The sequence below is a fragment of the Anomaloglossus baeobatrachus genome, chromosome 1 (assembly GCF_048569485.1).
Source record: "Anomaloglossus baeobatrachus isolate aAnoBae1 chromosome 1, aAnoBae1.hap1, whole genome shotgun sequence".
Classification (NCBI taxonomy): domain Eukaryota; kingdom Metazoa; phylum Chordata; class Amphibia; order Anura; family Aromobatidae; genus Anomaloglossus; species Anomaloglossus baeobatrachus.
Window position 1 is genome coordinate 178852936 of NC_134353.1, and position 12631 is coordinate 178865566.

Genomic DNA, 12631 nt, shown 5'->3' on the forward strand with positions numbered 1-12631 from the left:
CTAGCAAGGCTTCCGCAAGTACGCACGTTCCTGCAGGGGGTTTGCCACATAGTCCCCCCTTACAAGCGCCCGCTAGAACCCTGGGATCTGAACAGGGTGCTAATGGCTCTTCAGAAACCACCTTTCGAGCCAATGAGAGATATTTCTCTTTCTCGCCTCTCGCAGAAGGTGGTCTTCCTAGTGGCAGTCACATCACTTCGCAGAGTGTCTGAGCTAGCTGCACTGTCATGCAAAGCTCCCTTCCTGGTGTTTCACCAGGACAAGGTGGTTCTGCGTCCGGTTCCGGAATTTCTCCCGAAGGTGGTATCCCCTTTTCATCTCAATCAGGATATCTCCTTACCTTCTTTTTGTCCTCATCCAGTTCACCAATGTGAAAAGGATTTGCACTTGTTAGATCTTGTGAGAGCACTCCGGCTCTACATTTCTCGTACGGCGCCCCTGCGCCGCTCGGATGCGCTCTTTGTCCTTGTCGCTGGCCAGCGTAAAGGGTCGCAGGCTTCCAAGTCAACCTTGGCTCGGTGGATCAAGGAACCAATTCTTGAAGCCTACCGTTCTTCTGGCCTTCCGGTCCCTTCAGGACTGAAAGCCCATTCTACCAGAGCCGTGGGTGCGTCCTGGGCATTGCGGCACCAGGCTACGGCTCAGCAGGTGTGTCAGGCGGCTACCTGGTCGAGTCTGCACACTTTCACGAAGCACTATCAGGTGCATACCTACGCTTCGGCAGATGCCAGCTTAGGTAGGCGAGTCCTCCAGGCGGCGGTTGCCCACCTGTAGGAAGGGGCCGTCTTTCGGCTCTATTACCGGGGTATTCTTTACCCACCCAGGGACTGCTTTTGGACGTCCCAATTGTCTGGGTCTCCCAATGGAGCGACAAAGAAGAAGGGAATTTTGTTTACTTACCGTAAATTCCTTTTCTTCTAGCTCCAATTGGGAGACCCAGCACCCGCCCCTGTTCCCTTCGGGCTGTTGTTCTTTTGTGTACACATGTTGTTCATGTTGAATTGTTCTTTGGTTCATGGTTTAAGTTCTCCGAACATCCTTCGGATTGAATTTACCTTAGACCAATTTATAAGTTTCCTCCTTCCTGCTTTTGCACCAAAACTGAGGAGCCCGTGATGCACGGGGGGGTGTATAGGCAGAGGGGAGGGGTTTACACTTTTTGAAGTGTAATGCTTTGTGTGACCTCCGGAGGCATAAGCTATACACCCCAATTGTCTGGGTCTCCCAATTGGAGCTAGAAGAAAAGGAATTTACGGTAAGTAAACAAAATTCCCTTTTTTTTTTTTTTTTTTTTTTTTTACTGCACTATTCTAAGTCCTGTTGTGTATAAATATGTGACTCTTCAGATTTTGTGTTATACCATGCCTGATGAAGAGACCTGAGTAGTCTCGAAAGCTTGCAATTATTACCATCTTTTCAGTTAGCCATTAAAAGGTATCAACCACTGAGGACTCTCAGTTCTTTTAAACGACTACTTATTGTGCATTTTGCTCTGTCACAGTCATTGCATTTACTAGAAAAGGAGTGCTCAGGTCACTCACGGTCAATGAAAATGCTGTTCTGTGCCAAGTCCATTAGTGGAGATAAGGCATCTGGGATCTAAGAAGAAGCAGCTACCAGACGATGGTGGTTCCTTAGTCAATAGACCTATATTAGCAACTTATATAGTTTACTTTTGGAAAACCCCTTTAAGTTGTAGCAAAGATATGGTTTAAAATGGTTTTCCATTAGTTTTTATTAGTCTAAAAATGGCCCATGTTCATTACATAAAAAAGACAACACATACCCACTGAAACGCCTGCTGCTCATCAGTATTTCTCTGGTTCCCTGGCCTTCTCTTCTATCAGGACAAATCAGGTGACCGCTGCAGTCAGTCAGCGTCCATGATTGGCTGCAGTGTTCACCTAACTCGTCCTCATTGGTCTTCAGGAGAGGAACCTGCAGCAGCTGAAGGGTCTGGTGGGTGAGTATATTTTTTTTTAGTACCACCACGGGCCATTTTTACAATGATAAACTATAGTGGAAAATCCCTTTTCAATGTTTGTACATAATCGTTCTATTAACTATAGAAAGTCTCCACTTCCCGCTTGGCGGCACACCACGGGTGTCTGTTGGCTGTGCTGTTTGGTGGCACACCACAGGTGTCTGTCGGCTGTGCTGTTTGCGGCACACCATGGGTGTCTGTCGACTGTGCTCTTTGGCGGCACACCACGGGTGGTCCGCTGTGCTGTTTGACTCTTCTAATTTGCAGTTTCACTCTTTGTCCAGGCCCCAGCAGTGCCAATGAAGAAAATGAATCCAGTAGAAGACAGGAGGAAAATGTTAGAGGTATAGAGCTGCCCCTCCTGCTTTTTTTAAAAAACCACCACAAAGCAAGTCCTGCAGAGCTGGAGGGATCAGCAGCGCAGCTTATGGTGCAATCTGCGTCACTGCTCATGCTCTAGTCAATGAACCTACTTGAAACCTCAAAACCTTTCCTCCTTGTTTCTTCCCGTTCTCTCCCTCTAACTTATTCTCCTTGCTAGTCTTGATGACACTAACCTTTTTTTTATAGGAATACGACGCGTCCGAGTGCGAGAGATGTAATTGTAGTTGTACTTTTACGTTTTGCAGAATGTGGTGAAGAAAAATTGGCTGGACATTAGACCGCGTGAAAGAGAGAAGAGACAGAGAGAACAGGTATGGGCTGCTTATACATAGTAATATGGGATTCACAGTCTAAATATAAAAAATATATATGCAATTAAAAAAATGTTTTGTTTTGGGCTGTCCCCATCTCTTTATTCTCCCTCCCCCACCTTTTTTTTAACTGCAATATCATGTTTTAAAGCAATGTTCCATCACTTTATGATCTACAGGGGTACGACTGATCCCGAGTATGGTTCAATAATTATTATAAATGGCATCATAAAACACATGCTAGAGATACAAACCGTACGTAAACTAGCAGGATGACTAGCACTAGTATGAAACAAATATTAAGAAAGAAGAAAAAGAATTTAAGAAGGATGGGGGAAAGCAGAGGAGGTGTTGGTCTTTACTTGGTGGCCGATTTATCAAGGCTTTTATGACATGAAACTGGTGTAAAAGCTTTGAAAAGTCACAAAAGTTTTGTGCAAATGGGATTTTTGCAAAATTCATGAGACTTTTGGGGGTTTTCCTCCAGTTTGACTCTGCTCTGCCAAACTAGGTGGTGCTGGGGCAGAGCCATGGCAGGGTAAAGTGTAACCACACCCGCCATAGAGTCCTCAAAAATGTCAGCTCTTTGTAAGCCAGAAAGGCTACTCCATTGCCTGACTGCAGTAGCCTTTCTGGTTCAGTGCACAAAAGTGGACACCACTTAGAAGAGGCACCAAATTTATTAAAGGGGTTGTCCACTACAAGGACATCCCCTTCTGATTCCACCTTTCTTCAGCGCTCTATTGGGAGACCCAGACGATTGGGGTATAGCTACTGCCCTCTGGAGGCCACACAAAGCACTACATTAAAAGTGCAAGGCCCCTCCCCCTCTGGCTATACCCCCCCGTGGTATCACGGGTTCTCCAGTTTTAGCTTTGTGTGCGAAGGAGGTCAGACATTCCATGCATAGCTCCACAGATTTTAGTCAGCAGTAGCTGCTGACTTTGTCGGATGGAAGAAAAGAGGACACATATAGTGTTCCCAGCATGCTCCCTTCTCACCCCTGGATGGTGTTGTAAGGTTGAGGTACCTATTGCTGGTACAGGGCTGGAGCCTGACATGCTGTTTTTCCTTCCACATCCCCTGGTAGGGCTCTGTGGAAGTGGGATCCTGCCGGCCTCTCAGCTCTGATGCCGGGCTCCATCCACAGACCCATTAGAACCTGATGGATTCGGAGCAGGAGTACGATCAGGGACAGGCCCTGCATCTTACAGGTACTCTGTGTCCCCGGCAGGCACAGACACACTCCGGGCTGGCTGGGTGTTGTAGTGCGCCGGGGACCGCAACGTGGAGTTGGTGTCCCTACAGATTACTGGGGGATTGTTTGTGTTTGGGAACGCAGCGCCGACCCCCTCTGGACCGGGCGGCGCTGCTGTGACTTGTGGTGCGCCGGGGATCCGCCGTCCGCGCTTTTACGGCGGCGGCGGTTATAAATTTAGTCCCCGGCTTTTTGGGCCTAGGACGCCGGCAGCTCCGTTTCGTTCCCGCCCCCACCCTGTCAATCAGGGTAGGGGAGAGACGCTGTTCGCAAGCAGCGACGAGGGCTGGAGCCTGATTTACATGCTCCAGCCCTCACACTATGCACAGAGGGAAGCAGGCTTCCCGCTCTTGGCCAGGAACGCCCAGGGCCCGCCCCCCTTCCTCTCTCGAGACGCCGGCAGCCATTACATGCATGCCTGGCTGGAGGAAGGACGCAAGGCTCTGGGAGACCTGGACTAGGGGCTATCTGGCGACCACACACCCGCTTTTTAAGCGGGCGGTAAGCGATTTTTCTGTGCTGGTCCCTCTAGTGCCTCACTGTGTATCAGTGTACTGGATACAGTTATATAGATATTGTATTTCTTGCACGGTGAGGTGCGCTTCTGGCTGCATATCCCAGATTGCTCTGTGGAAGCAGCAACATGTCATCCTCAAAACGCAAGGCGGCCAAGGCAAAAAGGGCTGTGTATACTGCGTGTGCTGCTTGTGGGGCTAATCTACCAGCAGGCTCTGATGACCCCCATTGTGTGCAATGCTCCGACCCGGTGCTGCTTCGCCAGCCGGAGTCAGGAGAGGTAGCGACCCAGGCTGAGACGCTTGTAAGTTCTGCCCCGGTGACAGGGACGGACTTTGCAGTTTTTGCAGATAATATGTCTGTATCTATGGCAAAAATCCTTGAGACCTTGCAATCTATGCATGGGGCTCAGTCTCTGGGCATGGCGAGGCCGCTGTCCTCAGGTCCCCCTTACTTGGAATGTATCCAGCCCACAGGGGGGTCCTCGGCTTCACAGGCCGAGGATTATGACTCAGATGATGGCCCCAGCCACCCTAAGCGAGCTCGCTGGGAAAGACCCTCGACGTCTTCAGAACCTCCCCACGTCCAGACCGAGCAGATGCTCTGCTGCAGGCGGTGGATTCCCTAAAAGCGGAAGGAGTGGTTATCCCAGTCCCTCCTCAGGAACAAGGGCAAGGGTTTTACTCCAATCTCTTTGTGGTTCCAAAAAAGGACGGCTCGTTCCGTCCTGTTCTGGACCTAAAACGGCTCAACGCCAGGAGGTTCCGGATGGAAACCCTCCGCTCTGTCATTGCCTCAATGTCCAGAGGAGACTTCCTTGCCTCAATAGACATCAAAGATGCTTATCTCCACGTGCCAATTGCTACAGAACATCAACGTTTTCTATAGGCTGTTGGATATTTCTCCCCCAGCCCCTTCAGCAGAAGAGGCGGCTGCGGAGCAGGAAAAGTTTCGTTTCCTTTATCCCAAGCGTAAATTGAGTGCTTTGTTAGATCACTCTGACTTCAGAGAATCAATCCAGAAGCACGACGCTCACCCAGAAAGGCGTTTCTCTAAACGATCTAAAGATACGCGTTTCCCTTTCCCCCCTGAGGTGGTCAAGCGCTGGACACAGTGTCCAAAGGTAGACCCCCCGATTTCCAAACTTGCAGCTAGATCCATAGTTGCAGTGGAGGATGGCGCTTCACTTAAAGATGCCAATGACAGACAGATGGACCTTTGGTTAAAATCTGTCTATGAAGCTATCGGCGCGTCGTTTGCTCCGGCATTCGCAGCTGTATGGGCACTCCAGGCTATTTCCGCTGGCTTAGCAAAAGTGGATGCTATCATGCATCCAGCAGTGCCGCAAGTGGCGCACCTTACCACGCAGATGTCGGCGTTTGCGTCTTACGCTATCAATGCGGTCCTAGAATCTACCAGTCGCACCTCAATGGCGTCCGCCAATTCGGTAGTTTTGCGCAGAGCCTTGTGGTTAAAGGACTGGAAAGCAGATGCTGGTTCCAAAAAATGTTTAACCAGTTTGCCTTTGTCTAGAGAGAGACTGTTTGGCGGGTCTTCACCAAGGTCATGGCGGCGGTGGTAGCAGTCTTGCACTCTCAGGGACACTCGGTGATCCCTTACTTAGACGACTTATTGGTCAAAGCTCCCTCTCAGGAGGCATGCCAACTCAGCCTGAATGCTACGCTGGAGACTCTACAGTCTTTCGGATGGATCATCAACTTTCCAAAGTCGATCCTATCACCGACTCAGTCACTAACGTATCTTGGCATGGAGTTTCATACTCTAGCAGCGATAGTGAAGCTTCCGCTGGACAAGCAGCGGTCACTACAGACAGGGGTGCAATCTCTCCTGCAGGGCCAGTTGCATCCCTTGCGGCGCCTCATGCACTTCCTCGGGAAGATGGTGGCAGCCATGGAAGCAGTTCCCTTTGCGCAGTTTCATCTGCGCCCACTTCAATGGGACATTCTCCGCCAATGGGACGGGAAGTCAACGTCCCTGGACAGGAAAGTCTCGCTTTCCCAGACGGCCAAGGACTCTCTACAATGGTGGCTCCTTCCCACCTCATTGTCTCAGGGAAGATCCTTCCTGCCCCCATCCTGGGCAGTAGTCACGACAGATGCGAGTCTGTCAGGGTGGGGAGCAGTATTTCTCCACCACAGGGCTCAGGGGACGTGGACTCCGCAGGAGTCCACCCTTCAGATCAATGTTCTGGAGATCAGAGCAGTGTATCTTGCTCTACTGGCCTTCCAACAGTGGCTGGAAGGAAAGCAGATCCGAATCCAATCGGACAACTCCACAGCGGTGGCATACATCAACCACCAAGGAGGGACGCGCAGTCGGCAAGCCTTCCAAGAAGTCCGGCGCATTCTAATGTGGGTGGAGGACAGAGCATCCACCATATCCGCGGTTCACATCCCAGGCGTAGAAAACTGGGAAGCAGACTTTCTCAGTCGCCAGGGCATGGACGCAGGGGAATGGTCCCTTCACCCGGACGTGTTTCAGGAAATCTGTCGCCGCTGGGGAGTGCCGGACGTCGACCTAATGGCATCCCGGCACAACAACAAGGTCCCGGCATTCATGGCGAGGTCGCGCGATCAAAGAGCTCTGGCGGCAGACGCCTTGGTTCAAGATTGGTCGCAGTTTCAGCTCCCATACGTGTTTCCGCCTCTAGCGCTCTTGCCCAGAGTGCTACGCAAGATCAGATCCGAGTGCAGCCGCGTCATTCTCGTCGCTCCAGACTGGCCGAGGAGGTCGTGGTATCCGGATCTGTGGCATCTCACGATCGGTCGACCGTGGTCACTGCCAGACCGACCAGACTTACTGTCCCAAGGGCCGTTTTTCCATCAGAATTCTGCGGCCCTGAACCTGACTGTGTGGCCATTGAGTCCTGGATCCTAGCATCTGCTGGATTATCTCAGGGGGTCATTGCCACAATGAGACAAGCTAGAAAGTCGAATTCGGCTAAGATCTACCACAGAACGTGGAAGATTTTCTTGTCCTGGTGCTCTGCTCAGGGAGTGTCTCCCTGGCCATTTGCATTGCCCACTTTTCTTTCTTTCCTGCAATCGGGGTTAGAAAAGGGCTTGTCGCTCAGCTCCCTTAAAGGGCAAGTTTCGGCACTATCCGTGTTTTTTCAGAAGCGTCTAGCACGTCTTCCTAAGGTGCGCACGTTCCTGCAGGGGGTCTGTCATATTGTGCCCCCGTACAAGCGACCGTTAGATCCATGGGATCTGAACAGGGTACTAGTTGCTCTCCAGAAGCCGCCCTTCGAGCCTCTGAAGGAAGTTTCCTTCTCTCGGCTGTCGCAGAAAGTGGCGTTTCTTGTTGCAATCACATCGCTTCGGCGAGTGTCTGAGCTGGCAGCTCTGTCATCTAAGGCTCCCTTCCTGGTGTTCCACCAGGACAAGGTTGTGCTGCGCCCCATTCCGGAGTTTCTTCCTAAGGTCGTATCCTCTTTTCATCTTAATCAGGATATTTCCTTGCCTTCTTTTTGCCCTCATCCGGTTCACCGGTATGAAAAGGCCTTACGTTTGCTAGATCTGGTGAGAGCACTCAGAATCTACATTTCCCGCACGGCGCCCATACGCCGTGCCGATGCACTTTTCGTCCTTGTCGCTGGTCCGCGCAAGGGGTTGCAGGCTTCTAAAGCCACCCTGGCTCGATGGATCAAAGAACCAATTCTAGAGGCCTACCGTTCTGCGGGGCTTCCGGTTCCTTCAGGGCTAAAAGCCCACTCCACCAGAGCCGTGGGTGCGTCCTGGGCATTACGTCACCAGGCTTCGGCTCAACAGGTGTGCCAGGCAGCTACCTGGTCCAGTCTGCACACTTTCACCAAGCATTATCAGGTGCATACCTATGCTTCGGCGGATGCCAGCTTAGGTAGAAGAGTCCTGCAGGCGGCAGTGACACCCCCGTAGGGGAGGGCTGTTTTGCAGCTCTAACATGAGGTATTTATTTACCCACCCAGGGACAGCTTTTGGACGTCCCAATCGTCTGGGTCTCCCAATAGAGCGCTGAAGAAGAAGGGAATTTTGTTACTTACCGTAAATTCCTTTTCTTCTAGCTCTTATTGGGAGACCCAGCACCCGCCCTGTTGTCCTTCGGGATGTTTTTTTGTTGTTTGCGGGTACACATGTTGTTCATGTTGAACGGTTTTTCAGTTCTCCGATGTTATTCGGAGTTAATTTGTTTAAACCAGTTATTGGCTTCCTCCTTCTTGCTTTGGCACTAAAACTGGAGAACCCGTGATACCACGGGGGGGTATAGCCAGAGGGGGAGGGGCCTTGCACTTTTAATGTAGTGCTTTGTGTGGCCTCCAGAGGGCAGTAGCTATACCCCAATCGTCTGGGTCTCCCAATAAGAGCTAGAAGAAAAGGAATTTACGGTAAGTAACAAAATTCCCTTCTTTTCCCCCAGTTAAAATATAAGATCCTGTACTCTCCTTCTATTCTGGCACCATTCCAGTGATGTTGCGGTTTGGGGTGCAAGTGACATTGTGATGTGAGCCACGCATCCAATCTTTGCTGGCTTCTCTCTCCCCATCTTCGGATCAAATGAGTTAATTATCAGGAAGTGGCGCTGGGGCTGCCTCTCCCTGTTGATTGCACATTTGGTCCAAAGGTGTTGAGAGAGAAGCCGGTGCTGACTAGATGTGGGGTTCACGTGACGTCACAATAGAACGTGAGCCTTGGACCATGGTTACCAAGAGCGCTGGAACAGAGCCAGTACGGGAGGTGAGTACAGGTTCTTTTATTTTAACTGGGGGAAATAAGTGGAATCAGAAGGGGTTGTCTTAGTAGTGGCTTGCACCTCTCAATGAATTTGGTTCGTTTTACATCAGCAAGACTTGTGTAGATTTATTTGTGCATTCAGCCAATCTTGATGAATCGGCCCCTAAGTCTTGAATTGGTTTGGTTATCTATCCAGAAACCACCTGATCAGTTCTGTCATGCTACCAAGGTCCTCCAATTTAGAAATGTCCAAGGTCCTCCAATTTAGAAATGTCCAGGAAGGTATCTAGCTACAACCACAAGAGAGGATACCTGCGAAGTCTTCCAGTGGCAAGAGTTAATTAAACGAGCTGCTTGTGTGAAGAAACGCATTACACCTTTCTTCAAGGAAGAGCGTGGGTCTGGTATAATAGATAAGAGCCATCACCGGGGACTAGCCGACTGAATCTGAACAAACGTTATAATAAAGATCATTAATGGCTGAGCAGAAAGGAACGAGGTTTCACAGCTCCACCATACTATATATGTGTATGAGCACTCTTCTCCACATCTCCAACAATATCAGACTATGGATGAAAGGCGTGGAGCAGGGCTGAGGGTCTGTACCACCTACAGAGAAATGTATCATTGCTCTTCTGCGGTGTGCATGATATGGAGGATCTGTGAGAAAGGACGAAAGCTTTACACCAATCTCCTGGGGAGAACGACGGTTGTAATTCAGTTTCCCAAGCAGTTGCTAAAGGAAATGAAGTTTGACTCCCCTCTCTTAGGAGCAGCCTGTAGTGTAGCGACACTAAGTGGGAAGGATGAGATGATTGTGTACATATAGTTTCCAGTAGTGAGGTTTCACTACAAAGAGATCTGTGGGGACAGGTCAGAGAGCAGGTTGGAGCTGCCCGTGTAGGAGCCAAGCATCAAGGAGCAGCACCGTACCTCCCTGCATGAAATGTCTGACTTAGGAAGCCTCTAATTCAGATAGACCCAGATTTTATGACCGTCCCATCCCTTTGCACAATGTCAGGTTTTTAAAAACTATAGTAAGAGGGCTAGGGTTAGAAAATAAAGCTAAAAGGACTTTATTACTGTCCTAACCAAGAGGTGATTGGGATAGAAGATCGTATAAGAGGCTGGTGTAAAGGCGTCAACCAGATGAGGGGGGCTTCCCTGTAAGGCTAAGTTCACACAGGGCATCTTTTGCTGCATTTTTGGTGCGTTTTTGAGGTCACTAAGATGCACCAAAATGCATTTTTTTTTCTCCCAGCAAAGTCTATGAGATTTCCATATTGCTGTCCACACTGGGCGTCTCTTATTTGCTGCATCTTGGCTGCATTTTTCAAGATGCAGGATGTCAATTCTTTTTGCGTTTTTACCCCATTTTTGAGCCCTTCCAGTCAATAGATTTGACTTAAAAAATGCATTGGGCAAAACGCGGTAAAAAACACTTTAAAAAATGCGGTAAAACTGCATTGCGTTTTTTATGTGTTTTTGCCACTGCGTTTTTGGTGCATTTTAGATGCACTGACAAAAAAGATGCCACATGTCAACATAACATAGCTTAAAGGGGTGGTTCACCCATTTTTTTTATTTTCTGTAGAAGTTCTACTTACAATTCTAGGTATTTTCTCCATTGGCTTGTATTTCCATTTCTGGCACTGAGCGGCGCTATGCTGCACGCTCAGTGCCTGTCACATGACCCCCTGGAGCTGTGGCCGCCGGCATCCTCTGACGTCCCGGCATTTCCGGGCTCTCAAACAAGACGGGTACGTCACAGGAGGCTGGCACCACTCAGATTGAGTGACAGGGCTGTGGGCGGTGACTACCGCACGTCACAGCTCAGCATCGAGGGGAGGATCCGGAGGACGTCAGTGTGGAGCCGGCTAAGCGTCCTGCAGATGGTGAGGCACGGGGCGCCAGTGTGCAGTACAGGGGGGGGGTTCTTCAACTGAATCCCCCCCTGCACGTAAGTATGTGATCACACTGTCCACCCGCCCGCTCTGCTGCGATGTCAGGAGAGCGGCCGGTGTCGGGCAGTGTGATCATCTGCTTCTCCCAGCAGCAAGACACTGACAGGCATGTCACCGCTGTGCTCTGCCATCTGTCCTGCTGCATGGGACCAACTGTCTGCACTCTGTCACCTGCACCACAAGTCACAGAGTGGAGACAGTTGGTGACAGAGCACCTCTGCCCCCCCCTCTTCTTTCCCCACTCTCTTCTCTCCCCCCCTCTCCCACCCCTTCTCCCCCCCTCTCTCTCTTCTCCGCCTCTCTTCCCCCCCCCTCTCTTCTCCCCCCCTCTCTTCTCCCCCCCCTCTCTTCTCCCCACCCTCTCTTCTCCCCCCCTCTCTCTTCTCCCCCCCTCTCTCTTCTCCCCCCCTCTCTCTTCTCCCCCCCTCTCTCTTCTCCCCCCCTCTCTCTTCTCCCCCCCTCTCTCTCCCCCCCCTCTCTTCCCCCCCCCCCTCTCTCTCTCTTCTCCCCCCCTCTCTCTCTCTTCTCCCCCCCTCCCCTCTCTCTTCTCCCCCCTCCCCTCTCCCCCCTCTCTCTCTCTTCTCCCCCCTCTCTCTCTCTTCTCCCCCCTCTCTCTCTCTTCTCCCCCCTCTCTCTCTTCTCCCCCCCCCCCTCTCTCTCTTCTCCCCCCCTCTCTCTCTCTTCTCCCCCCTCTCTCTCTCTTCTCCCCCCCTCTCTCTCTCCCCCCCTCTCTCTCCCCCCTCTCTCTCTCCCCCCTCTCTCTCTCCCCCCCTCTCTCTCCCCCCCTCTCTCTCCCCCCCTCTCTCTCCCCCCCTCTCTCTCCCCCCCTCTCTTTTCCCCCCTCTCTCTTCTCCCCCCCCTCTCTCTTCCCCCCCCTCTCTCCCCCCCTCTCTCTCCCCCCCTCTCTCTTCCCCCCTCTCTCTTCCCCCCCTCTCTCTTCTCCCCCTCTCTCTCTCTTCTCCCCCCTCTCTCTCTTCTCCCCCCTCTCTCTCTTCTCCCCCCCTCTCTCTCTTCTCCCCTCTCTCCCCCCCTCTCTTCTCCCCCCCTCTCTCTTCTCCCCCCCCTCTCTCTTCTCCCCCCCTCTCTCTTCTCCCCCCCTCTCTCTTCTCCCCCCCTCTCTCTTCTCCCCCTCTCTCTCTTCTTCCCCCCTCTCTCTTCTTCCCCCCTCTCTCTTCTCCCCCCCCCTCTCTCTTCTCCCCCCCTCTCTTCCCCCCCCTCGCTCTCTTCCCCCCCCCTCGCTCTCTTCCCCCCCCCCTCGCTCTCTTCTCCCCCCCTCGCTCTCTTCTCCCCCCCTCGCTCTCTTCTCCCCCCCCTCGCTCTCTTCTCCCCCCGCTCGCTCTCTTCTCCCCCCCCCGCTCGCTCTCTTCTCCCCCCCCCGCTCGCTCTCTTCTCCCCCCCCCCGCTCGCTCTCTTCTCCCCCCCCCCGCTCGCTCTCTTCTCCCCCCCCCGCTCGCTCTCTTCTCCCCCCCCCGCTCGCTCTCTTC

General features: G+C 51.8%; 1 protein-coding gene across 3 annotated transcripts in view; it reads left to right on the top strand.

Annotated features, from left to right (window-relative positions):
• The window catches only part of NEK1 (NIMA related kinase 1), a 282342-nt gene that overhangs the window by 80029 nt on the left and 189682 nt on the right, over nt 1–12631 (top strand). For 2 of the 3 annotated variants that reach the window (XM_075347215.1, XM_075347229.1), the window contains exons 11-12: nt 2269–2328; nt 2614–2679. In XM_075347215.1, coding sequence (XP_075203330.1) covers nt 2269–2328; nt 2614–2679 — 126 coding nt within the window. The remainder of the gene's footprint in view (nt 1–2268; nt 2329–2613; nt 2680–12631) is intronic. The other variant, XM_075347221.1, reaches the window with a different exon arrangement.